This window comes from Pleurodeles waltl, chromosome 10 (genome assembly GCF_031143425.1).
Source record: "Pleurodeles waltl isolate 20211129_DDA chromosome 10, aPleWal1.hap1.20221129, whole genome shotgun sequence".
Classification (NCBI taxonomy): Eukaryota; Metazoa; Chordata; class Amphibia; order Caudata; family Salamandridae; genus Pleurodeles; species Pleurodeles waltl.
The window spans coordinates 576,581,124-576,607,598 of record NC_090449.1 but is presented as its reverse complement, the minus strand read 5'-3'; the positions used below and the strand labels follow the sequence as shown (position 1 = coordinate 576,607,598).

The 26,475-nt window shown below is 43.6% G+C and overlaps 1 protein-coding gene across 2 annotated transcripts in view; it reads right to left on the bottom strand.

The window, feature by feature from the left end:
- Positions 1 to 26,475, bottom strand: part of OBSCN (obscurin, cytoskeletal calmodulin and titin-interacting RhoGEF) — a 1,961,032-nt gene that overhangs the window by 1,342,172 nt on the left and 592,385 nt on the right. For both annotated transcript variants that reach the window (XM_069211034.1, XM_069211033.1), the window contains 7 exons: positions 22,547 to 22,810; positions 21,568 to 21,831; positions 21,013 to 21,279; positions 19,596 to 19,859; positions 19,002 to 19,265; positions 16,237 to 16,503; positions 15,511 to 15,774 (listed from right to left, as the gene is read on the bottom strand). In XM_069211034.1, the coding sequence (XP_069067135.1) occupies positions 15,511 to 15,774; positions 16,237 to 16,503; positions 19,002 to 19,265; positions 19,596 to 19,859; positions 21,013 to 21,279; positions 21,568 to 21,831; positions 22,547 to 22,810 (1,854 nt within the window). The remainder of the gene's footprint in view (positions 1 to 15,510; positions 15,775 to 16,236; positions 16,504 to 19,001; positions 19,266 to 19,595; positions 19,860 to 21,012; positions 21,280 to 21,567; positions 21,832 to 22,546; positions 22,811 to 26,475) is intronic.

Here is a 26,475-nt window from a genome sequence, read left to right as displayed (position 1 = left end):
GGGGTCCGATATGTGTCAAGACGGCACACTGTGGATGACAGTTGTAGATATGTGGTAGTGGACAGCCACTTAGAGGGGGCACAGTTAATGCTTCTGGGGATCTATGCACTGAATTCGAACCAAACAGAATTCTTTAATACGCATACTCCTGCACTGTTCTGTGATCTGAAAGCACCAGGTCCTTGGGGTGAGCACTTAAGTTGCATGCCAGATGCAGTGTGGTACGGGAAGCATACATGGTGTGTGGCGGCTGGGACACCTTACAGACCGTGAATATTAATTCTACTCCCCGGGTCATAATCTCCATACTTAGATTGACTTGATTCTTTACAATGACCACTTGGGCCCCATGGCCATTCGACTGGAATACGTAGCCCCAAAGCTCTTAGACCGTTGCCTGTTGCATGCTGTTCTGCCGTGGGGCAGACCGCATGCTCGTATTCCTATCTGGGGCCTCCAAACTGACGCACTGATGGACTCTCCCTTCAGAGAACACTTTTCGACATGCACTACCCATTACTTCGACCTTAACAAGGGATCTACTCCCTTCAGGGTCACAAAATGGGATGCACACAAAGTGGTAGTGAGGGGTCACTGCATGGTTACAAGCTGGGGAGTCCGATGGATGTTACAGGCCCAATTACGCGGGATAGAGAAGAATCTATGTCCCTTACAGAGAGCAGTAGCTGCCCCTGGGGTGGGGGGATTGAACATTTCCAACATTTGCGTGAACAGTATAGGGAGGCGGAGACGAGACTCTGGTTTCATGATTACAAACTCCGGCTAACTATGGTGAATGTAGAACGTGACCGGTCGGGCATACTACTAGTTTGGTTAGTAAAAGACCAGCAGCGCACCCTCATTTGTGTCATTAGATGTGATGGCTCTCTGGCCTCCGCGTGGGTGGACATTAGTGATGTGCTCAGACACCTGCACCCTCATTTGTTACATGAATTCATGACTGGACTCCCGCTACCACGCCTGTCTTCACTTCAGATGGCTAAACTGGACAAACCTATTCAAAGAGAAGGTCATAGCAGTCGTAGGTCAGATAGCCACATCAAGACCCCAGGGTTGGATGGGCTACCAGTGGAATACTATGTCACGTTCTCTGCCCTGCTTAGCCCCCCTCCCCTGGAGGTGTTTGATGAAGCCAGCAGTGCGGCCAACTCCCAGACTCTCTGCACAAAGCATTGATAGTGGTCCTCCCCAATCCAGGACGTGACCCACTGGAGGTTTGGTCCGCTCTCCCATCTTAATCTGGACTGCAAAGTCTTGGGAAAGGTGCTCGCCAACAGACTACTTCCGTTGATCGAGATGATGATACACAATGATCAGTCTGGATTTACTTCTGGACATAGCACCTTCCTCAACATAAGACTGCTATTACGGGTTATTCATGATACACCCCCGGAGGCACTTGTTTCTTGACACCTAGAAAGCTTTCGACCCTGAGTTGGGAATACCTATTGAAACCGATGCAGCCATGGGGTTCGGAGACAAGTTTTTGGGGTGGATCCGCACACTATACTGAAATCTGACTGTAGAGTGAGAAAGGGTCAATTGATATCTGATAGATTTCCAATTTCTTGAAGCAACCCACAAGGGTGTCCGCTGTCACCACTGCTCCTTATGATTGCCATAGAGCCACTTCCCTATCACCTGTGATGACACGCACAGGACTGGAGATTCAGTAACTGAACCTTCACTAAATCGTGTCCCTCTATGCAGATGATGCATTGGTCTTTCTGCGAGACGTCGGAGCTTCACTACCAGTCTTAATGTGCCAACAGGATGATTTGGAGATGTCTCAGGCCTCAAGGTCAACTGGCCCAAATCATGCCTGTACCCCCTTGCTCTGACCCCCGAGCTCCAAAGAGATGAAGCCCCAGGGCAGAGACTCAAGTGGCGTTGTGATACGTTTAAATATTTGGGTATTCAAATCTGTCGTACCGACAGGGTTCTTAAAGAGGATAGCGTGGATCGAGAAGTGCGTTTGGTGTGAGGCTCACTTTATTTTTGGTGTTTCCTACCCCTCTCTCTGCTGGGGCAGTTAGCTAATGCTCCCCAGATTGCTGTATTTTGTGCTGAGTTGAATACTGTACTCCCAAAAAGTTTTGTCCCAGAAATGAATGGCCTCTTATTAGCCTTGATATGGGGGATGGATCATCAGGGAGTAGTCCTGGCTATAGCACAATCAACACTCCATGATAGAGGCATGGGTGCCCCTAATTTTGAATTTTACTATGCAACAGAAGAGGTGCAGTGGCTGATGAGCTGGTTTTATGTGACCCCAGGTGCTGAGCAGACTGCTGTTCAGTCTTGGCTCGGCAACCTAAGTGCCTACACCTGGTTGACCAACCTTACTTGTCCTCAGCTAAGAGGATTGAGTCTAATGATGACAGTGCAGGGGTGTTGGCAACAATTTGTGCATGGCTGTAGCCCCACCATCCCCATCAGTTTGGAACAATTGCTGGATGTGCTGGAGCTGGCCGCTCAACACAACCTGGCCCCCTGGAGATTGGCTGGAATTGACACTTTAGGAGACCTTTTCCATGAATAACTATTCAGGCCCTGCATGAATATTATGAACAAATACACGCCATACAACACATGGTGAAAGCCATTTGGGGATCTGGGGAGACAGAGCCGCCTCAGTCGCCCACCCTATACATACACTCCTCACATACAGTGGAACACATAAGGTACTTCAACTCTATATGGGGCACTAATCTCTAATGCTTTCGTGGACCTAGGAAAGGCATGAGCCCGGTAGGATGAAGCTCTCCAACAACCCTTGATGGGCAGAGCATGGGCATGGCCTCTTCAGCGGGTAAAGGAGGTATCCCGAAATCCCAGATTCCATTTTACACTATTTAATTACACACTTTATGCTTACTCCCCCCCACGGCTGAAGCGCATATATCCCACTTCCAGAGGCCATGTGCTGACCCCCACCCCTAAATCCTGTGTTCTCAGTCTTCATCCCAAAGCCAAGGGTGATAAAAACCTACACCTTTTTATTGATCTTGTGTTTGTTCTTTTTAAAAGGCTGATTGCAATGCAGTGGAAGGTGCCCTTTGCCCCGGATTCTGATAAATGGTTACAAACACTACTGCTATGAGCACATGCAGAGTCTTTTGTGCTGCGTTCATTATGTGCTAAAAGTGTGGTGTTAGTGGAGGGTGAGATTTCAAACATTGAGGTTGTTTTTTGACCAGTATATAGCACATTTTGATGCAGAGCACTACCCAAAGAGAGATGGTTCGCTTCTGCACCACCTGACCTTTCTTTGCATACCCCACGAAGAGTTGGTTGTCCACCCCGAACTCACAGGTATGATCAAGGTAGAATGCTAATACTCTTTTTGGGACCAGACGGTGGAGTCTCTCCTCTTTCTTAGAAGAATGTGGGGGTGCATGAAAAGTAGGCAGGGTGATTGATTGGCCGAAGTGAAAGGGTGTGACCACTCTTTGTAGAAAAGGAGCCCTTGTGCGAAGCACTAGTTTGTCAGGATGTATAGAGAGGTAAGACAGCTTAGATGACAAGGCCTGTAGCTTACTCACTCGACGGGCAGATGTAATTGACACGTGGAAGGCTGTTTCCAATGTGAGAAACCTGAGGGAACAATTGTGGAGAGGCTCGAAAGGAGGACGCATCAAAAAAGTTAGAACCACATTAAGGTTCCACTGGGGCATAATGAACTGTGGAATGAGGAAAGAGATGAGTAAGACCTTTGAGGAACCTAAGTAACAAAGAGGGTTGATCAAGCAACCGCAAGACGGAAGATATGACAGATAAATAGCTTTTAAGAGTGACGAAAGGAGAGCCCTGCAGGGCATGGAAAGAATAAAAAGTAAAACCTCAGAAAGAGGAGCAGAAAGGGGATCAGCAGACTTTTCTTTGCACAATGCCACACATTTCGTCCAACAGCGGGCGTATACCATTTCGGTGGAGGAATGCCTAGCTGCCAAGATGATGTTACAGACTTCAGGAGGAAGGTCAAAATCTGACAACTTCAACCACTCAATCTCCCTGCAAGAAGGCAGGGAGTGGATAGGTTTGGGTAAAAAAAAACTCTGCTGCCTCTGACAGAAGATGCTCCAAAAGGGTCAGTCTGATCGGAGGATCAATGGCAATGCTCAGTAGCTCAGAAAATCAGACTCTCTATGCCTAGTCTGGAGCCACAAGGATGACTTCGGCCGGGACGTTCCTGATCTTCTTCAGAACTCTGGGTAGGAGTGGTATGGGAAGAAAGACATACCGGAGCCCTGAGCTCCAATCGAGATGAAAAGCATCTCAGAGCGACAGCCACCTTGGAAACTTCAGCGTGCAAAACTGATGACATTGCACATTCTCAGTGGAGGTAAACAGATATAACCAAGGCTCTCCCCACTGCTGAAAGAGACTCTTGTGCCACCTCCAAGTGGAGATGCATTTGTGATCCGCTAGGCATCTTGGGCTGAGTTTGTCAGATCTGGCATTCAGAGAACCACCAGGTGTTGAACTACCAGGGATATGCCCTGCTTTTAAGCCATGTTGAGAGGCGCAGAGCCTTTTGACAAAGGGTCCATAACCTCCAGCCCTATTTGTTGCAATACCACATGGTGGTGGTGTTGTCCATGAACACCTGCACTAGCCTTCCATTGATGGAGGGTAGAAAAGCTTTAAATGCCAATCAAATCGCTCCGCGCTCCAGCAGGCTGATGTGGGGTCCAGATTCCACCAGAGACCATAGTCCTCTGATCTCCACCTCTGCCAGATGGCCGCCTCATCCCAAAAGTGACATATCTGTCACTACTGTGAGACCTGGTTGGGGAGGGGAGAGGGGTCTGCCTCTGACCCAATCGTGGTTCGTTAGCCACCATTACCGGTCTTTTGCAGTTCCCTCTGAGATCTGGACCATGTTGGAGAAATTCCCCTGAAGCTGCACCCACTGGACCCTCAGGTCCCACCGCAGAGCCCGCATATGCCGTGGGAATGTGTCATCAGCAGGAGGCAGCTGGCCATAAGGCCCAGCAGACTCAGAGTCACTCTCACTGAAATCCACGATAGAGGTTAAAACATCTGTATCGTATCCGTTCGGGAATGTATAACGGAAACTGCACCGTGTCCAGAATGGCTCTGATGAAAGGGAGTGTCTGAGAGGGAGTAAGGTGTGACACTGGCACATTGTCTAGAGGTAGGAGCCGACAGCCTAGGGTGAGCTCGCCTTCAACAGCCAGTCGTTGAGCTAGGGGAATACTGGCCCCCCTGATCTCCGCAGATAAGCTGCACTACCACCTTCACCTTGGTGAGCACCCAACGGAGACTGGTAAGACAAAAGGGAAGCATGGTGAACTGAAAGTGGTTGTGGCCTACCACAAACCACAGGTTACACCTGTGGGCAGGCAGGACAGGGATGTAGAAGTCAGTGTCCTGCAAGTCCAATGTTACCATCCAGTCTCCTGGGTCTAGGGCAGATAAGACATGAGCCAATGTGAGCATTCTGAATTTTGCCTTCTTGAGGAAGAGACTGAGGGCTTGAATATCTAAAATAGGGTGAAGACCTTTGTCATTTTTAGGAAACAAAAAGTAGTGGAAATAACAACCACATCCTACTTCTGGCACCTGAACCCTCTCTATGGCTCCCTTGGCCAAGAGAGCCCTGACTTCCTTGCGTAGAAGGGACATATGATCCTCTATCATCTGGTTGGGATGGAGGTAGTGGTAGTCTCAATGGAGAGGGAGTAGCCCCTTCAGACAATCTGCAAAACCCACCTGCCCATTGTCAGAGACAGCCAGTGGGGCTGGCAATGGCAAATCCTGCTGCCAGCGGAGTGCCCATAGTGGTAAAGGGGCAGACTAAGAGGGTTTAGAGGGAACTGACCAGACCACTGGCCACGTAACACACGAGGGCAGGGGGTACAGTGCCCTTGTCGAAGCAGAGGCTGGGAGCAAGCGCAGCATAGTGGCTGGATGGGAATTGGCACACCTGGAAGCCCCTTTTGTAGCCACAAAAAGAGCAAAGGGCAGATTCAAGGTCTTGGGGGCTGCAGCGAGGCTCAAGAACCTGGCCGTAATCAGACAGTGTTTGAAGTGCTCAAGCACCGAATCTGCCTTGTATCCGAGGAGACAGAAGTCATTGAAGGGCATGTCTATAAGGGAAGATTGGACAGTCCCCAAAAAGCCAGACGTCCTCGGGCAGGTGTGGCGCCTCAGGGCCACTGTTGTTGAAACCGCTCTGCCTAACGAGTCGGTCATGTCAAGTCTGCAATTAATTTTGAACTTCGCTGCGTCTCTCCCATCTGCAACAACCTGAGAAAGTATGGCAGGGGACTCCTCTGGAACCAATGGCAGCACTTGCGCAACTGTGTCCCACAGAGTGTGGGAATAATGGCCCAAAAGGCATGCTGTGTTCATGGACCGCAATGCCTGGCTGGCGGAAGAAAACATTTTTTTTCCCAAATGAGTCCAGCCTCTTGGATTTCCTATTCGGGGAAATTGAGGCTTGGACCACAAAACTCTCAGGGGTAAGGTGTTCCATGGGGAAGGTTGGGTCACCAGGTATGGGTCAATGGCAGCGAGCAGTCGTCCTATTCACAGGAGCCCCTGTGCTGTGTTTGGACCAGGTACCCAAAAGGATGTCCGTGAGGACATCACTGTACGAGAGTAGGGGTTTCAATGTAGAAACTTCCGGTTGCAGCACCTCTGTCAAGAGATTAGTCTTGACTGCCACGGTAGGTAGCTGAAGGTCTAGGACCTCAATTTCCCTCCTCACAGCCATTGCGTAGGAAACTCTCTCCTCAGTAGCCAAGGTAAGGGGAGAAAGCATACTAGTATCTGGAGAGGTGTCCTGTCCACCTGATTCACCCAGATCCTCACACCAGTGCATTTCTTCCTTATAGGGCTGGTATTCGGAAGGGTCCACTGACCCCTCCTAGTCTTCCCTGAGGCCTAGCCCAAGGGAATAGGGCCCAGATCTAGGAGGCAAGGCTCCTGCCACCATCAGCATCAGGTGGCGCTCACTCAGCTCTGTGTCGAAATCAGGGGTGACAATGGGGATGGTCCCGCCGGGGGGCACCGGCAGCGCTGGGTGTCTCGTCATCAGGACTGGCACTGGGGAAGGTTGAGATGGTATGAACCAGTGTCAGTCCGGATCCAGGACAGGATCCTTGGGGGCACATAGGAGCTGAGGCCGAAGCCGCCAACGAGAAACCAGATGGGGTCCCCCTCTGGCTTTGTGTGGTCTAAAGGCGCTCCTACAGAGTTGGACTGCCCAAAAATTAAGTGCATGGCCTCATAGAACTCCTTAAGTTTGGCAGGGGATGTGGGTGCTCCACCTCCTGTAGCTGGGCCAGTTACAGGTTCAGAGGAACGAGGCATAGAATGCAGATGCTCCCATGTCGCGTCGCCCGACAGACAAAGAGAAGTAAAATCCTGCTTCAAATTCTTGTTCTTCTTCTTGTGGCTCAACTTACCTGATTGTCCCAAGGACTTGGAGTGGGACGACAATGACTTGACCAGTTCTGGGACATTCCCCTCGACTGGGACCCCGACCTGTGTGGAGTTGCATGCTGGGCCGCTATCAGTTTTAGGGACCACTCCCTCAAAGCCTTTGGATGCATGGCCTGGCAAACAGACCATGACTTCGGGTCATGGTTGCAGTCCAAATAACACAGACAGACAAGGTGCAGATCCTTCACTGACATCAGCCAGTGACAGGCTCCTCAGGGCTTAAAACCCATGTTATTTGATGACATCCTTGACACACTTGGAGGTAAACCTAAAAAATCGTCGACAAAAAGTAAAAAAAGTCCAGTCAAGAACTGACTGAGGGGTAGCTCTTCTGTTGCATCAGCACTGGCTGGCACTGAAAGAAAAGAAATTACCCAGCACACCTGCGTGACACCTATATAGGTTAAGCAATGTCACTTCCAGCACAGATGAGGCTGACAATGCACATAGAGCCATTCAACACCACCTATCAGCATGCATGGGTACTGCTCATGAAAAGTCTTCTGGATCCAGTTTGACACCTGGGGAGAATTCAAAGACAGACAATCTGCAGCTAGAAGTCTCTATCAGATAATTTCCTAAAATATGAGGCAGGTGGGTGGTTCTCCAATATGTTTTGGTGAAACATTGCTGAACAGTATTTTTACAAAAAAAAGGGGATGCTCAGAAACTTGAGAAGGTATAGGAAAAATGGATGAAGTGCCAGAGGGTTGACCTCTGATGGCTGGATGTCTTGTTTTTATGACTACATATGCTGCTGATAGTCCTCCAGGTTGATTAACAGGCGTTTGAGATATGTCACTGATAATGTAATGAATATGATGGTAATATACCTTACCAACATTGTTGAGGTGTTCAATGATATATGTGTCTATGTAAATGTAATGCTGTTTATAAGGTTGAAAATAGAAATAAAACATTGTTTAAAATGAGAGACATGTAATAGCAGTGGTAGCTCTGGGACTCGGTGCTCCATCACTGACATGCACAGTTGGTGGGTGCAGACATTCTGCTGTACAAAATGCACAGCATTTTGGGTGGCCAAAGGTACTGCAGAGAGAATTTGTGACAATCAAAGTTCTGCCACTGCTCCCTTCTCCCTTGACTCACCTCATCCTAGCCAGATCTAACTCTGTTGTATTATCTTACTGCACAGACCAACCCCATGAATGGGCACACCCTCTTTTTGGCAGGAAGCATGGATGCAATTGAGAGAGGTCATGCATTTAAGAGTGGTCTGTAAGACCACATGTACAGCCAGTCCCCGTTATTTTCACAGTTCAGTCAACATCCACCCAGCAACCCCTATTTAAAAATCTAAGTTGCTTCTTAAAATAAATTATTTTACCTTTGCCAAGAAGTCTGTTTTGCCACCACTTGTAAGCTTTTATGGGTTCCCTTATTTTAACTTTGGTTTTCTTTAGTACTTTACAATTCTGGCTGGCTTTTCTGGTACCATCTGCAATTAGCACCATGACACAGAAGCACATGACACCTGACACCAATCCTGACAAGAGAACAACAGTTTACAGGCTGAGGAATGGGAATAGAGGAATGTATTGTGTTGTGACGGCTTAAGGTAGTACCTCTTCAAATTCCTTATTTTTCCCAGCGGTGGTGAATTTAGACCTGACTGCCAAAGCCATTTAATGTTTGATGATACTTCTTTACTTCCCTTAGACACTGTCATGATGCACACTTGACATTCCAAATAGTATGTGGCTGCCCTTTATCAAACCTCTTTACTTCCCTGTCTTTTTCTCTATCTTTGCATTTTCTTACAGCCAATGTTGGTCCAGTCACAATGTCCATTATGTTTGCTTGTCTGCTGCCTGCACCTACTTCTTTCAGTCTGGTCCTTCATTTCATAATACTGAGATACAAGTGTTGTAAGTGTTCTCCTATAAACTATGTATACATTTTTATGTGTAGCAGGAGGGTTTGTATGCAGCAATCTCCACCTTATGTAGAGGATGCAAATTAATTTGGAACTGAATGCTGCAACTGCAGTCATTCTGGCAAACTCAGGCCCATATTTATACTTTTTGCTGTGAAACTGCGCAAATGCAGTTTTGTGGCTAAAAGTATTTAGCCGGCTTGTGTCATTCCAAAGTGTGAGCCGGGTGCCAAATTTATGGAATCCCGAAAGCCGGCACTAAGAGTGGGCTAGGGTCTAGAAAAATTATGTTAGTCGAGTGGCGGTGGCGGTACAGGGGAAGGAGGTTTTGCCTCATAAAATGACGCTAGGCTGGTTAGAGGCGGAAAAAAATGCTGTTAACCAGCCTAGCATCATTTCCTGATGCAAAACCATCCATACCACATGATTACTGTCTTATAAAAGACAAGAGTCATGCCCACACCCCAATGGCCAGCACAGGGGGCCAGTGTCCCCGGGGCATGGCCATTGCACCCAGTGCCATGCCGGGGGCCTATTTCAGGGCCCCGAATGGCACTTAAAAATGTTTAATAAAATACTTACCTATACTTAACCTACTTTCCTTGGATGGGGTCCCCCATCCTCTGGTGTCCCTCTGGTGTGGGTGTTCCTAGGGTTTGGGGTGGGCACCTGTGGGCCCATTCCGCGATGTTTGACCATGGAAATGGGTCCACATGTCCCTTAATGCCTGGTCTGACCCAGGCGTTAAATTATGCTTAGTGCCATTATTTAGGCCCGACTCCCACCCATGCACCTTTTTTGCACGGGTGGATAAATAAGGCGCTAGGGGCTTTGAGTCACTTTTTGCACAGGAACACCTACCTTGCATCTCATTGACGCAAGGTGGTTTCACACATCCCAAAAATGATGTTATCGCCTATATTTTGACGCTAGATGGGTCTAGCATCAAAATATAAATATAGAGGTAAGTTTGCGCCAAATTTGCGTAAAAAAAATGAAGCAAGTTCAGCGCAAACAGAGTATAAATATGCCCCTCATTCTGGTAATACACACCAGAAACATGTGGGCATTACAGAGTGCTGTGCTTTACTACTGTCACAACTCTCTGTAATATCCAAAACTGTCATAATGTGACAAAGCTTACAAAATGCTTCCAAAACTCAACTTCTTATGCAATTCCTAATACAAGACTACTAGGGGACTTGCTGAGGGAAGAGTTCAATCTTTTATAATATAAAACAGATCTAAAAAACACGTCTTTCCTATTATAGTCATATTGCCAGTCATGTAATGAGAAAAGCACAAAAGCCTTATTTTTTAAGGACAGAAATTGTAACCACTGGCAAATAGCAGGAAATGGTGTATCTTGCTTACCATCATGTGAAACTTCAAATGGAAATTAAAACTGCCCTGGCAAAAGTTAACAATGTTACCGGTGGAGAGCCTGCCAAATTTGTCTTATTCATGTAGAAACCTTAATGACAAATAAAGCCAAAGGATAAAAAACATCACCCAGACTTGGTGTGTTTATTTTTATTTCATCATTCTGTGTTCATTTGTAGGATCTCCATATTTCTGGCTTGATCCTAAAAGTAAATATAGTAGTCCAGGCTGACCACCACTTCTTTCCCCTCAAACCCTCCAGGACAGTAGAAATAATCTATGTTGCAGTATTCCTCCTCTAGCAGACATACTGTTTTCTCCATATTGTCTAGTGCAATGGTAACCAGTGGTCCGGTGACCCCTGGGGGTCCACAAAGCCTACTCAGGGGGTCTGTGACTGCTTAGAAAATTAAATAATGTGAATGGATAAATAAAGTGTACCTAAATGAAGAAGCAAAATGTACAACTGAATTTTTTAAAACGTTCTGTGAGTGTGAAGGAATCCACAATTGGAGGCTAAGAATTATGTGAGAATCCTCAGGTTGATTTGTGGGAGCAGTGCAAATGCATCAAACACAAATATAGTATGGACGGTGAGTGCCTCAACTGAGTTTAGAAAAGCTCCAACCTTCGTATTAAAATTTAGAATTCTTTTATATCTATTTGTAAATTAAATAAAATATTTAATTATTTGGGTATTTGTCAAATGTTTGATTCTGTATATTTTGTGTAATATTTTGCGTTTCAAATCATCAAAAATGTTTAAGCTGGGGTCCCTGGCTTCCAGTATTGAGCCAGTCAGGGTCCCCCAATTCAATAATGATTTAGCGGGGCTACCTGGTTTCCAGTAATGATTAATTGGCAGTCCACAGAAATCAAAAGGTTAAGAAATACTGGTTTAGTGCATACATTCTGTATGCAATATTGGTTTCATTTTTACTTCGTGTGTTTTCCAGAACAAATTTCATTAGTCCTGACTCCTCACTCCATTCAGAACAAGGTGCTTTCTTAAGATGGCTGCTCTAGGCCTCCTCTTCTACTTCTGACCCTATAGTTTCCTACTAGACTTCACTCCTTCTCATGACTAGCTCAGAAACTCTGGATCTCTCCACTGATTAACACTACACAAATTAGTCTTTCTATTTCTCTAAATAAATATGAAGAGGAGCATCTATTCACTTCTGTTTTTCCCTACCTCTTTCATTAACGAAACACTGACATTTCTGCCGTTTAAAGGTTTGTCCATTAGTTGCATTTGACTATTTTTTTGGATTGTTGTATGTTCAAGCACTTTGGCTAAATTCAATGGCCAAATGCAAGAATATAAAAACAAACTATTCGAAGTCTGTAATTGAGTCTTCTCAACAATCCTACACACCACTTGTATTGAAGGCAAAACTTCTGCCCTGCCTCCACTTCCTTTGTTTCTGGGAAGGCACAAGGGAGATGAGGCACGACCGGAAAGAGGGTGGATGACCATATGCCCTTCCACTACCTTCCTCACCTCTATGGAGACTCAGGAGAGGTTTGAATAAGCACACACCATGCTAATATTTACATTGGGTCTCAGTAGACCCTGGAAAAATGGGGCAATAACGGGAATGAGTGTGTTTATGCTGAGTGAAGAAGACATGACACCAATGAACAAGCATTGTTAATGCATTAGGTTTCGCCTATGTGATTAATAATAGGTTGTTGTAAGTTGTAGTTTAGTGAGTAGTTGTGTAATATGCTATTGAAATATTTTTGCAGTGTTAGTTTTTGTTTTCTAAGAGAGGTAATATAATGTGTTGTTACTGTTTTATTAGAACGAAGGGAGATTAGGTAAATGTGGCCAATCCACCCTCATACTTAAAAACAGGGAAGACAGTGTTTGCATATTAAATGAGAAGGCGCTGCTGAATGTGCGCACTGTACAGGCACATAATTAGCAAAATTGGACATTCGCGTAGAGGAAAGAGACAAGTGATCACAATTGTGTTCAGCATTAAAACATGTGTGCGGTGGGCTGTGTGTTAGGTGTATGTATCACCACTTACTGCCTTACGAAGGTGAAGGAATCACAGTTTAATTTTTTTCTAATACAACTCCAAAAAGGTAAATGTCTGTTATCAGGAAGCTTCAAGTAATTCTATGAATTAAAGCCAGTACCAGCTTCTGCGCTCCCTTTAAATATGCGCTCCCTTTAAATATGCACATCTATAGATATTTCTTTCGGTGAAGCAGTCACAGTGGAGACTATTTGGGTGTGTTACAGAGACACCTGAAGGGCTTTTATGTCCCTTTAAAAAGCACACACTTCACAGCTCAGTTAGTAACTTTTCTCCAATACAACTCCAAAAAGGTAAATGTTATCAGGAAGCTTCAAGTGATTTTTCAAGTGATTCTATTAATAAAAGCCAATACAAGCTTCCGCGCTCTATTTATATATGCATATTAACCTGTCCTGCACATTTACACTTCTTTCAGATAAGCAGTCACTGTGGGAATAAAAACTATTTGGCTGTCTGTTACAATGTGTCTGTCTCTTCCCTGTGAACAGATGTTATCATGTTTTATGAACCAGGACAACGTCTTCACAGTGACTACCTTGTGCAGAGTGTGAAGTACTGTAAATTAACATATTGTAAAGTGGAGCCAACAGGCATTTCCTGCCTGAAACTTAGAGAGAAGGAAGTGCGTGCTTGAAAAAGAGTTTGTATTAAATCTGAATAGCCGACATTCGGTTGAATATAATAAATGTGAAGATGTAAGAAAAAGTTAAATTTGAGGAAAATGTAAAAAAGGCAAAAAGCAAAAAAAACTTTCGTTGAAATCCGTAAGGTGGAACTATGTAAAACCACGCTTTAAATATTTGCAGTTGTTCTAATGTAAAAAAATCGTTGGTAATTTTTTTTTTTTTTTTTTAAACTTCTGTGAAAAATTACACTTTAGATGCGTGCACTGATCGGTGGAGGAAATAAACAAATGCCAATCGGTGTCCCCCTGTAATAAAGAAATCGTACTCGGATTCCCAAACAAGAAACAAATGTTAAAACTACTGTGTAAAAGTACATGAAATACAGCTCGTGTTCACTAAAAATAAAACAAACTTTCGTTAAAAGCAGTATGGTAGAACTATGTAAAATGACACTTTAAATGCATGTAGTTGTTCTTAGCAAAAGTCAACAAAATGTTTAAAACCAGTCACAACAGGGCACAGAAATAAATAAACCATAGTCAGACTCCCTAAAAAGCAAACATTTGTTCACGCTTTAAAAGTGTAATTATTGTGAGAGGAGGTCAACAAAATGCTTAAAAAGAGTCAGTGTGCCTCAATAATCACACTTAATTGGCAGTCGCGCTCGCAGCTCCTAAAAGGGGCGGGCGGGTGCAGCACGACAGGGAGGGGAAGGAGGGACAGAGGGAGGTGTGTGGGGGGGAATACATGAAACTATTTTTTTTCAAAATAAAAACTTACTTTAAGTCGCTGCGCGCCACTCCTCCGTCACAGGCTGCAGACTCAAAGCAGCGTCAGGATTGGCTGGGAGCGCTCAGCCAGGGTGCTCCCAAGCAGACTGGGAGCCTGTGCAGTTTCTCTCTGCGCATTTGTGCTTGGTCGGCCTGAGACAGGCAGCAAAACACACATACGCTCTGAAGGGAGTGCTCTCTGCACTCCCCTTCGAGGCTGTGATCCCCAATGCCCCACCCCTTTCAAAACGAAAGGATAATAAACCTGGTTTATTATCCTTTCGTTCTGAAAGGTTTGCCTCTTCTGCTGATGACGGGGGCGACGCTCCTCCGCCAATATAGAGGAGCTGCTCTTGTTAAATGTGTTCATCCAGGAATGCATTAAGTGAAATGAAAATAAAATAAAGGCTAATCAGTGTGTCCTAGTAATAAAGAAATCGTATTTGATTTCCAAGAAAGCAAAAAAACAAATGTTAAAACAACTGTGTAAAAGTATATGAAATACCGGTTGTGTTCAGCAAAAACAAAACAAACTTTCATTAAAAGCAGTACGGTAGAACTATGTAAAATTACGCTTTACATGCGTGTAATTTTGTCAGAGAAGAACAACAAAATGCTTAAAAGGAATCAGTGCACACCAATAATCACGCTTAAATGTGTTCATCCAGGAATGTGATGAGTGAAGCGAAAATAAAATAAAGGTTAATCAATAAACGCTGTGCTGCAATCAAAGTAAAAAAAAAGTTCCATATATCAAAGCAACACGCTGCAGATGAAAATGAGTACTATGGCCATGGGAGCCTGATAAAACAAAAGCACATAAGGAACAAATGCAAAAAGCATTGGTAAATGCAAGAAAATAGTGTTAAAGCCAGTAGAAACAGAAGAAAAGTAAGTGGCAAGAACAGGAACCAATGAAAGCAAGGAAAGCAAGGAGAGGCGGCACAAGAGCCCCTTTTAAGATATATTTAAATCAATAGATTTCACAAGCACAGTGCAGGTGCTGTGCAGGCGAAACCTAAAAATTGGGCCTGGCAAATTCAGTGAATAAAAAGGATTTTAGTCCCTCATTCAGGCTAGCAGAAGTCATAAACAGCAAGGGATATGCAAACCTAAAATTCATTGAAGCCTGTGATTGTGATTTATATGAATTAGTCGTTAGGCTTTATGAAGTTTATAAAATATGTCCAATAATAATTAGTCCTCGTCCTAAAGTAATGACTTTTGCATGTGAATGATTAGTAAAATACATTTATAGTACAAATGTTATAATTTTTTTTTACCAATAACTTTAAGCGCTCCAGTGGTCCGCTCCTCTCCACATATACACCTATATTCTCCAGCATCCCCATCCTCTAGATCCTTGATAACCAGCACAGCCCGAGTGCCATCCTGCCTCATTTTGTACTTTTCAGATGGTCTGAGCACCTGGCCTTCCCTGTTCCACTCTACTGCAGCAAGTTTAGTCAGTTCACAGCAAAAAGTGGCTTCTCCACCTTCAGTGCTCTCCTCACTCCTCAGTGGTTCCTTAAAACGGGCAGGTAGGGCTGGGTAATCAAGAGAAAACCAAAAGCCCATTAGCATAAATCCCCTTCACATCACAACTTTCTTTCGGTCACACGATGAAAATAATTTCAAATTCACCATAAAACAAGCAAGAATAAAATGCTGTACTTCCTAATATGCAAAACAATAAGTCAGTAACAAGACAGCATGATGGACTAAAGAGAAGATGGAAGAAATGTTCATGCATGAAGGAGTTTTTGAACATTGTACTGGATAAAAATTAGGAAATGTCTCATTTTTTAAACATATTTCATGGTACAGATGACCACAAATAGAATCCAAGTTAACAAGGATGAGGTATTAGATAGTATTGAATGCAAGCAAGATTAAAGATGTGAATTTAATTACATAAGCTTTATTATTGACTTTAATCATTTGAATTTATCTGGTAGAAATTACGTTTCCATGCTGAAATTATGCACGTCTGTGGTCTCATATTTTACCATTCACAGTTAATCTTCCTGTTGTCTGTTGATCACCACATACACAGGTGTAATCCGCAGTGTCCTTCACATCTAGTTCCTGGATTGTCAACTCAACCACAGGGCCTTCCTGTCTCACTTGGTATTTGTCACCTGCTTTCAGAATTCTATGTCCCTTCTTCCACTCCACGGCAGGGGAAGGCTTAGTCAGCTCACAGCGCAAAGTAACTCTTTCACCTTCAGTGGTTTCCACATCCTGCAGTCCTTTTTTGAAAAGAGCTGGCAGTGCTGGAAATGCAGCACAAACACAGGTAGCTTCATCATCCAAATTCAAGCATAGGTTAAGAGTGAACTACACATCTTTGTAAGTAAATAAACTGATTGTCATCTCACTGATTAAGGGCATATTAGTATATCTTGTTTCCAAGACAAAGATACTATAAATATATGCTGAACTATTTTCCTGTCTGGAATCTGATATCTAATTTGCATAAGGATGCAGGATCACAGTTTTACTTAAGTAAAGAATACTAAAAAAAGATAAATAGGACTAACGATAATCAATAACATATTAGAAAAATAGAATATTGATTGAATTATTGAATAGTACAAGTGTGATTATTGTGACAATATTATCATCACTGTATGTTTGATGTTAGACCAATGTATAGATTGTCTAAATAATGTTTATTCAGTAAAACTTGTATCTTGCAAACCGTATGTAACTTGGAGATTTGAGATACATCTTCCTGTATGAAATGATGTACTCTCTCAGCAGTAATCCAAATTAATCCCTCATTAAACAGTGAAGGTCATATTTATCAACTAGTTGCATTGCATTTGTGCCATGCAGAGGGGCGCAACGTGATGCAACTACTGAGATAGATATATCAAATAATGCAAGGTCACCTTGCGTGGCTTGATAAATCTAGAAAAATGCAATGCGTTTTGTTATTCTGCCTCAGGGAGGCATTCCATGGGTGGAGCCTGGGTGTTCCAACGCATTCACCCATGGATTTTTCACATTTCCAGATTTACCATTCCTGGTAGACCTGGGAATGTGTCAAACTGCTATGCTTCCCCAGGTGAGGCGTAGTTAGGAGAAATATGTTTATTTCTCCTTGTTTTTAACCTTTTTATGTGCTGCATTCCACAGCACACAGAGAAAAAGGAAACTGCCTCAGAGGATTGTTTTTTGTGCAGGAAGATTCCTCTTCCTGCACAAAAACAATCCTGTCTGCAACACAGGCACCCATGCACCACGGTGCAAGGGTGCCTGCGTAAGAGCTAGACAGTCAAAACGGTGCCAGTGCGAGGAAAGTACAGGAATGGGTTGTATTATGTTAACTATGGCACATTTTTTCCCTTTCCCTTTCACACAGCGCGGGTCAGCAAGGTGACTTGCTGCGTGAAATATTGATTAATATGCCCCTGCATTCTTGGTTGGGTAAATGTTCCATCTTATAAGAATTAGACCGAAAATCCCATAACTCCAGTGCTGAATGAAAAATAGGAAATGGAATAAGATTCCCAGACCCCACGTTCAGCCCTAGAGAAGATTTGGTGAGTTCCAAATCAAGACTCACCATTTCGGAAAGGGTGCACACCAAATTTTAAATGATAAATCAATGGTGGGTAAAAGTTCCGAACTCTCTTATCCATACGAAAGCCCCACTCTCTCAATGATACATATGAAAAATATTTTTTACTTATTGTGCTATGTTTATGAACGCCCACCCAGCACAAACACAAAGATAAATTAAAGATTAGTCTGGAGTTCAATACTTTATATGCAGCTCATCGATAGGCACCCTAAGCAGCGTAAAATGACAAGTACGCAGACAAGTTCCAAACTCTTGTGAGACCACTGAAGAAGACTGTACACCCAATATTCAACTATACATCAAAGGCAGGTGCAAAAACTACAAATATTGGGGAAACACTATCAAGTACGGCTCAAGTTTAACTGATAAATCTGAGGCAGGGCACGAATTTCAAACTGTAGACACATCATTAAAGAAGGACAACCTACTTTTGAATATGACATCTGAGTCATAAAGAATTACGTAAGGAAGGTACCGAAGCATTCAGGGAGGTCCTATTTGTTGTAAAACAAAACCATGATTAGTAAACCGTACGCAAACAGGCTGCTTTGTGAAGACTGTACTGTTCTGATGTGTTGAAGACAATGGAAGAATAAAAGCCAAGAACCTTATAATCTGGTCTACTGGCGTACAGTTTACTTATCATGGTTTTGTCACACAACAAATTGGACCCCCTGAGTGCTTTGGTACCTTCTTTACTCGTTCAACAAAACAGGGCTTGTCCAGAGACGGACTTTTTCACCTTGGTGGTTGGGTGTTGGTACCATGTAAGCACCACCTTTATGGGCTGCCTCTGCTTTGAACTATTCGTCATATTCATGCCCTAGCTGTCATTCAGATGGGATGTGCGAACATTAGGGCATAACCACCCTTCTTTGAATTTGCTGACTTATAAAGAATTAGACATTTGCCCAAGGAATCAAGTGGATCTGCTATGTCCCGTTTTCCTATACAGCTATTCTCACCAAACAAAGTAATCTGAAAATGTAGGAAGAATGCCCCTTAAAGTAAACTGCCAAAAACAAGATAAAATATGGAGTAATGAAAATAATCAATTAATATGTTTTAAGCAAGATGTTAAGTAGGCGGCACTACAACAGAAAATATAACATTTGGTAGCAGTTTTAGCCAAAGGAACACAACATTACAGGACTTTTGTACGAAATTAGACAGCTACATTACCATTGACTGTCAAAACGGCAGTGGTTTGCTGGTCTCCACATATGCAGGTATACTCCCCTGCATCCTTCAAATCCAGCGCACTAAACATTAGTTGGGCCGTCAGCCCAACTTGTCTCATTGTGCACTTTTCAGTTGGTTTTAACAGTATGGGACCCTTCTTCCACTCCACTGGGGCCATTTTGGTCAGCTCGCATTGAAGAGTGACTATACTCCCCTCTGATACTTCCTGATTCTTCAGCTCCTCTTTGAAAAGTGCAGGTAGGGCTGGAGAATGACATAAAAATGGAAATGTCTTGACATCGAACTTAAAATGAATTGAAGGATGAATGTGTTAGTGTCCAGCAACAATGGGAAGGAAAATGTTGTTGTGGATAAAAGTAAAGGTGAATGGGAAGCTTAAGATGCAAAATAAAGATATTTATAAATGACCAGGATCACAAATTGTTTTAAAGAGTCTATTTAAAATAAGAGCTGAAAATAACGTAAAGACAAAAGACAGAATGTTAATAAATGAAAAGCAGATGAAAACATAAAGAAAAGAAACAATAGACTGGCTTTTGAAATTGTATAAAACTGAATTTCTTGACTTATTACCATTGACTGTCAAGATGGCCTGGGTCTCGTGATCACCACAAATGCATGTGTAGACTCCAGCATCTCCCACTTCCACATCAGCTATCAGCAGGTCCACAATAGCACCCTCCTGCTTTATTGTGTACTTGTTGCATGGCTCAAGAGGCCTGTCCCCCTTCTTCCATTCCACTGGCACTGCTTTGGTCAGCTCACATCGTAGGCTGACCTTTTCACCTTCTGTCACCTCTGCATTCCTCAGCTCTTCTTTGAAGAGTGCTGGGAGGGCTAAAGAAGGGAACATTAAGATTTCAAGAAACCCCTTTGATTCATTGTAACAATATCCATTTTCAATTTCTTCAGGGACTTGATTTAGTAGAGGAGAAAGCAAAACGGGAAGAGATGGACAAAGGCCATAATTGTAATCAAGAATGCCATATATATGGAAGTAAATTACTTTTGTGATGTTCAGGATTAGAACAAGAATAAATTATGATTAAGTTAATTAACTGGATAAAATAAAAAGAGAAGAAGATTGAGCAAAAAAGCAAGATGAATTATCTGAAGGCTGAAATGTCCACAGGATAGAGAAGTTGAGTTATCAGTGGGAAACGTAAACGGATCATGCATACGTTTCTGAACTAATATTTTACCACTGACGGTCAAGGTAGCAGTAGTTTGTTGGTCCCCACACACACAATGATACTCCCCAGAGTCCTCCACAAGGAGACTGCAGATAGAAAGTTCTGCAGTTTGACCCTCTTGCTTCATCATGTACTTGTCACTTGGCGTCAGAGCACTGTGTCCCTTCCAGCACTGTACCGGAGCCACCTTATTCAGCTTACAGTGAAGAGTAGCTGTTGTGTCCTCAGGGACTTCCATATTCCTCAGCTTTTCCTTGAAACTGGCAGGTAGGGCTATAGTTTAATGTAAATTTAGAAGAAAGTGGATTACGATCCGCACACCTGGAAATGGATTGCATCGCATCCTCTGTCATCAGACCAAAAGGATTGGAAAGGAGTGATGTTCCCCAATTGTAACCTTCTTTAGACTACTCAACCTTGACAAACTGCTTTATGTTGCCTTACGTTGATCCAGAGGAATGACAGTACACTTGGAACCTTTCTTTTTTAAGATAGCTGATGGAACACTTTTAAAGGCTACCCTCACATGAATAATAAATTAGCAGAGTGCATTATTTTTGAGAAGGAAAACGAATGAAAACAGATGGTATGGGAGGAGTTACCTGTTGTAGACATTTTCGATGTGAGTATGTGAGTAGCATTGCTGCTAGAAAGTTAGGTACAAACAGATAACCTTTATCCAAAACAAGATGGACAGCTACTAGCGATGGAAAAGTTAAGAGGTGAGGAGTACGGCATGCTGCAGTAAGAGCGGATGGTGGAGGGTGTATGTAGTAAAAGATTGATCTATATTTTACCATTCACTGTCAAGATGGCTGACGTACTCGTCTCCCCGCATATACAAATGTACTCTCCAGCATCATTTTCATCCAGATTGCAAATTGCCATCTCGGCAATAGGGCCCTCCTGTCTCATTTCGTATTTCTGACTTTGCTGGATGATGTGGGTTCCCTTCCTCCACTCCACAGGAGAAGCAGGCTTTGAGAGCTCACAGTGTAGAGTAGCAGTTTCTCCTTCAGTGAAGCCCACGCTCCTGAGACGTTCTTTGAAGAATGGTGGCGAGGCTGATAATGGTAGTTCAAATAGACAATATATTACAATTCATACAATTTTTTTTTTTATCAGAATGATTAATTGATGCCGACATGTTTCTTATTGCTGATTTAAGATAAACCAATAGAATGTTATCACAGGCAGTAATATGAAAGAGTTGAAATCCAAGTGTAAAAAAGAATGGCGTGTAATCCAAATCTAAAGAGTATTAAAGTACATTGATTTATTTCTAAAACTATTATAGCAGCTGAAAATACCATATAAGAAAAGAGCACACAGGCTTTGTGAGTATATTTTACCATTAACTGTCAACACTGCACTGGTCTGTTGTTTGCCACATGAGCAGGTATATTCGCCAGTATCATTCTCTTCAAGATTACAGATGTCCAACTCAACAAAGAGACCTTCCTGCTTAATTTTATATTTCTCAGTTGGCCTCAGTATAGTATGTCCTTTCTTCCACTCCACTGGAGCGTTTTTCGTCAGCTGACATCGAAGTGTAGTCTTTTCACCTTCTGTGACATCGACATTCTTTAACTCTTGCTGAAACTGTGCAGGCGTGGCTAAGGGACGAAGTAAGAGACCAGGCGTGACAATCAGACGTTGACAGCGGACTTCTTTAAAGGAAGAAGCAAACGTGGTTTGTGGACTCATGAGGAATAAGATGTTTCAATGGGAGATTTTAGATAGTTGTAATTCGTCAATCCTTCTGATTACAGAGGCTGTGAAGCAGCTTAAATTTTGTTCTAATGGTAAATAATAGTATCATAGGTCTAATAATATTAGGGTTAGCTCACTTAATTTTACCTTCAGATCTGTGGGTTTGTACTTGTGTGGTGTTGTGTGGATCATGCTTATAAACTTGACCAAAGTGCATACCGCTGATCTGGATAAACAATATAATTTTGACACTTGACACACTGGTGTACACCTGCCCAGATTAAACTACGCTTTCTGGGATTTATTATCAATGGATTCCTTCAGCTACATCAATAGATCGCCATTTTGAGAAGACACAAAAGGGCACATTTTGAAACTGAATTTTAATAATAAGTAAATGTAGAGAAAGTAGAGCTAGAAATTGATCTGTCATTCTCAATTAAGATAGAAATAAAGAAGAAAGCTGTTGCAGCAATACGAGGTCTCATTTAATTCCAGTGTAGAACGAATAAACACGTACTATGATATGAGAAAAGAGATGTATATTCAGACAGGGAGACCCGTCCAAAAAAAGAGTAAGTATGAGTATAAACATAAAATGTATTGACACTTTATTACCATTGACTTTCAGGGTGGATGTAGTTTGCTGCTCTCCACACACACATGTATAGTCCCCAGCATCCTTTACATCTAATTTGCTGATGATGAGATCAGCATCAAGGCCCTTCTGCCTCATCCTGTAGGTGTCACTGGGCTCAAGAATTCTGTTGCCTTTCTTCCAATGCACTGCAGCCTCTCTGGTCAACTGGCAATGCAGAGTGGCTGTTTCACCTTCTGTGGCCTCCACGTTCATCAGCTCCATCTGAAATCTTGGGGGGAGGGCTGTGAAATGACAAATCAGCACACAATTTGTTAATCACTGCCGTCCTGCCATACCCTGCCGACCCCGCAGTTCCACGTAAGAGCTAAAAGGGTTTACTTGAAGCAACAAATATGAGCAATCTCCTTGGAAAAGAAACCACTGAATTTCACCATAGCTTAACGGATGTGCGATTTTCAGTGTTTAATTTGAGCCCCTGGTTGCAAACGGCGCCCACCGACACTCACTTTGGGGAACAGCGCTCAGCACGTTTTTTCACTCATCAGACTTCGACCCATAGCAAGAGTGAGACAAACACAAAAGGTGGAATAGAGGAGGATGAGAAAGACAACAAAACCCGTCACAAATAAAGTAAACTGGGATGAAAAAGAACCTCAAAGAGAGGGATAAAGGGGCACGGAGTGTTTGATAGTGAACGTAAAAGGCATGAGGTGGCATGAAGACAACGTAGCATTGGCACCTCTAACATTAGGTAGCCCAGTGGCTGGCTTCTGAGCAAAACCCTTAGCCCCAGCACTTCGGGGCAGATTTAAGAAAAGTGGGGCTGCACCTAGTGCAGTGACACTTTCCTTGCGCCCCTTAGCGCCTACCTACCACCACCATGTGGGCACCGTTTTTAAAATACGGCACACCATGGCTCAGGGTAGGGGGCAATAGGATCATTTTATTTTACGCTATTGACGTACTCTGCAGAAGCAGTGGCAACATTTTGGTGCTACTCCTGCATAGTACACATAGGCCCATTAGAAATAATGGAGGCCCCTTTTAATGCCTGCTCTGAGCAGGCATTAGAAGTGCTGAATAAAATGGCGCACGGAATTCTCTTAGATTTCTTTGTGCCATTTTTTCTGCCCCTCCTAAAAGGGGAACACACCCCTTGCATACATTATGCCTGGTGCAGGCATAATGTGGCACAAGGGTTTACAAAGTGGTGCAATGCATGCATTGCACCACTTTCTAAATATGGCGCAGAGATAATGACACTTTAGCACCGCCTTAGCGTAAAAACAATGACACTATGGCGCCACTAGGGGCTCCTAAATCTGCCCCTTGTTCTTTTACAAATTAAGAGCTAGTCATTTTTCTGTGGCAAAATCCATGAAAAAATGGTTAATTAGAAAATATGATAGTGAAGGTGCTATTATGAAAGAAAAACATGTGATTTTGCATGAAGATGTGTGCAGTGTCCAGCTACACGTTTTACTGGATTAGTTCGGTAGAATAAACAACGAATCACACAATGTAATCATTCACAAACGAGTCTCTGTTCCAAAGTTATCGTTTATGAATGCAGCTCACAGACGTTATATAAAATATATACAGCAGCACCTACTAAGGCCCTCATTATGAACATGGCAGTAATGACTGCCACACCGGCGGTGGCAGTCATTACCGCAAATGGCATGACAGTTCAGACTGCCATATTCTGAATACAGTAGTGAACTGGCTGCAAAGCAGCCAGTTCACTTCTACCCACCGCCAGGCCAGAATCGACCACCAGGCCGACGGTAGGCACTTTCGACCTAGCGGTGGAGGCCGGACCGGCAGTGGGATAATGATCCCATTTCCACCAGGGATTTCCTAGCGAGATACCCCGCCAGGTAATCCCTGGTAGAAAGCATACAGGTGACATTCCTGTCACCTGTATGCTACACACCAGGTCCCCCCTTCCCACTACCCTCACCCTGAAAACCGACCCCCCCATCTCTCCTCCCTCCAATCTCCCTGTAGGCCTCCCAAAACCTCCCTCACCATCCCCCACACAACGCCCCTCCATACAAGTGCCCCCAAACCCCAAATCCCACATCAACATGCACCCATATTCCTACATGCACACATGCATTCATACAAGCAGAAACACATCCCCCTTCACAAACATACATGCACACCCCTATGCACTCACACACACACACACACACCCCTTGCCCCCTTTCCCTCACGGACAGCACTTACCTGTTCCATGGCGCTGCTCCAGGAGGGAACGGGCTCCTTGGATGCTGCTCCGCCGGCAACGCCGAGCCCCCGTACACCGCATGACTGCATCATTATAGGCGTGGTGGTGTTTGGACTGATGTGGCGGTGAGGGTGGAGCAGCATCCACCCCCGCCACCGACTGCCAGCATGGCGCATGGCAGGCCTCACCGCCATTAATGGCGGTGAGGCTCCATGCTTCAGAATATGGCGCAATGCCTGCCGCTACCACTGGCAGTCTTCTGCCGCCGTCAGCATGGTCGGCTGTGGGCTATCCCGCCATCTTCAGAATGAGGGCCTAAGTGTTGAAAAGTGCTGCATAGTTTACCATATAACTTCCTTTAAATGTGTTAGATCATTTTTCTGAAGCAGGCGTTTTGTTATTCCATGTGAAGTGTATTTGAAGTAAGTACCAAATAAATACTTTTTAGGTTATTCCGCTTTCGTCAGCACCAAGAAGTTTAAAAGCATTTTCATAATCTTTTGAAGGAGCTGCTTTGTGCAGCCAAATATGGCAGCAGGACCCCATCCGTGATGTTTAAAAGTTTTAATGTTTTAGATCATTTCCATCACTTACATTACAATGTTAGCCGGGGTCAGCAGTAGGATCTGAGACCTTAAAGCCAGATCATCACCACATTCTCATGAATTAAAGGCTAGATGCTTTACAGCAATAAATATATATGCTTGCTCTTCGACTAAGCAAAAAGAAGAATAAAGGGGTAAAAGCCAACATGGACATACACGTATCAATAAATCTCCTTTATGTAAAACCGAAGCCTTTTACACCATTGTACATCCAAGAGCTACGTGACAGCAAATTAACCAACTCACAAAACAGAACTGACATAAAGCCAAATCACCGTATGACCTAAAAACTGAAACCTTTCCACAGTGCTTGTAGAACCCCCAACACTAATTACTTACCTTCATGAACAATCTTTCTGGTGAGTACCCTATCTATCTGCAGAATCATCATCCCTTGAATCTTCTCCAAGAACCACACTGGATCTGGAAAAGTTAAAATAGCTCTCCTGTGTCAATATGGGGCACTGTGCCTCCATCTTAACTCTAATATTTCTCCAGACATGACATCATAGAGCAATATATGACACCAGCCAACAGGATGACACCAGTTCCTGTCCTTTTCTTCACACCCTTTGAAGCAGAGCAGAGATGTACAAAACGGGCAGAAACGCAGTGCAGAAAACTACTGTGGAACCTTATCAAATATGCAAGACTAGTCATCAGTAGGGTGAGTGGGTAGACCAGTGAGTAATCTGCAGGTAGAATATCCACCAGAAATGAATGTATGATATTTGTGGGTCTGATCGATATTCCATTTGCTGATTGCTCACTTCTTGAACCAATACTCAAGCACTACTCACAAGTAGGTGGATCTGAGGACCAAGAAGCTTTGTAAAACAGATGTGGCAAGGAGAAGGAAACAGTGACTTGCATAGAAGGTCCGAAAACCACACCCTACTCAGCCATCATGGCACAACCAAGATCATCTGTGTTTGGTCTTTATACAGATTTCTCAGAACACAAGGAATCAGAGGAATGGGTGGGAATGTGCACTGAAGTCCCACTTCAGGAAGAATGTGTCTTCCACAGCTCTTTGTAGTGGAAACAGATCAGCGGGCACTAAGAGTTTTTAAAAGTGGAAAGGATATTTAACAGAGGAGTGTCCAAA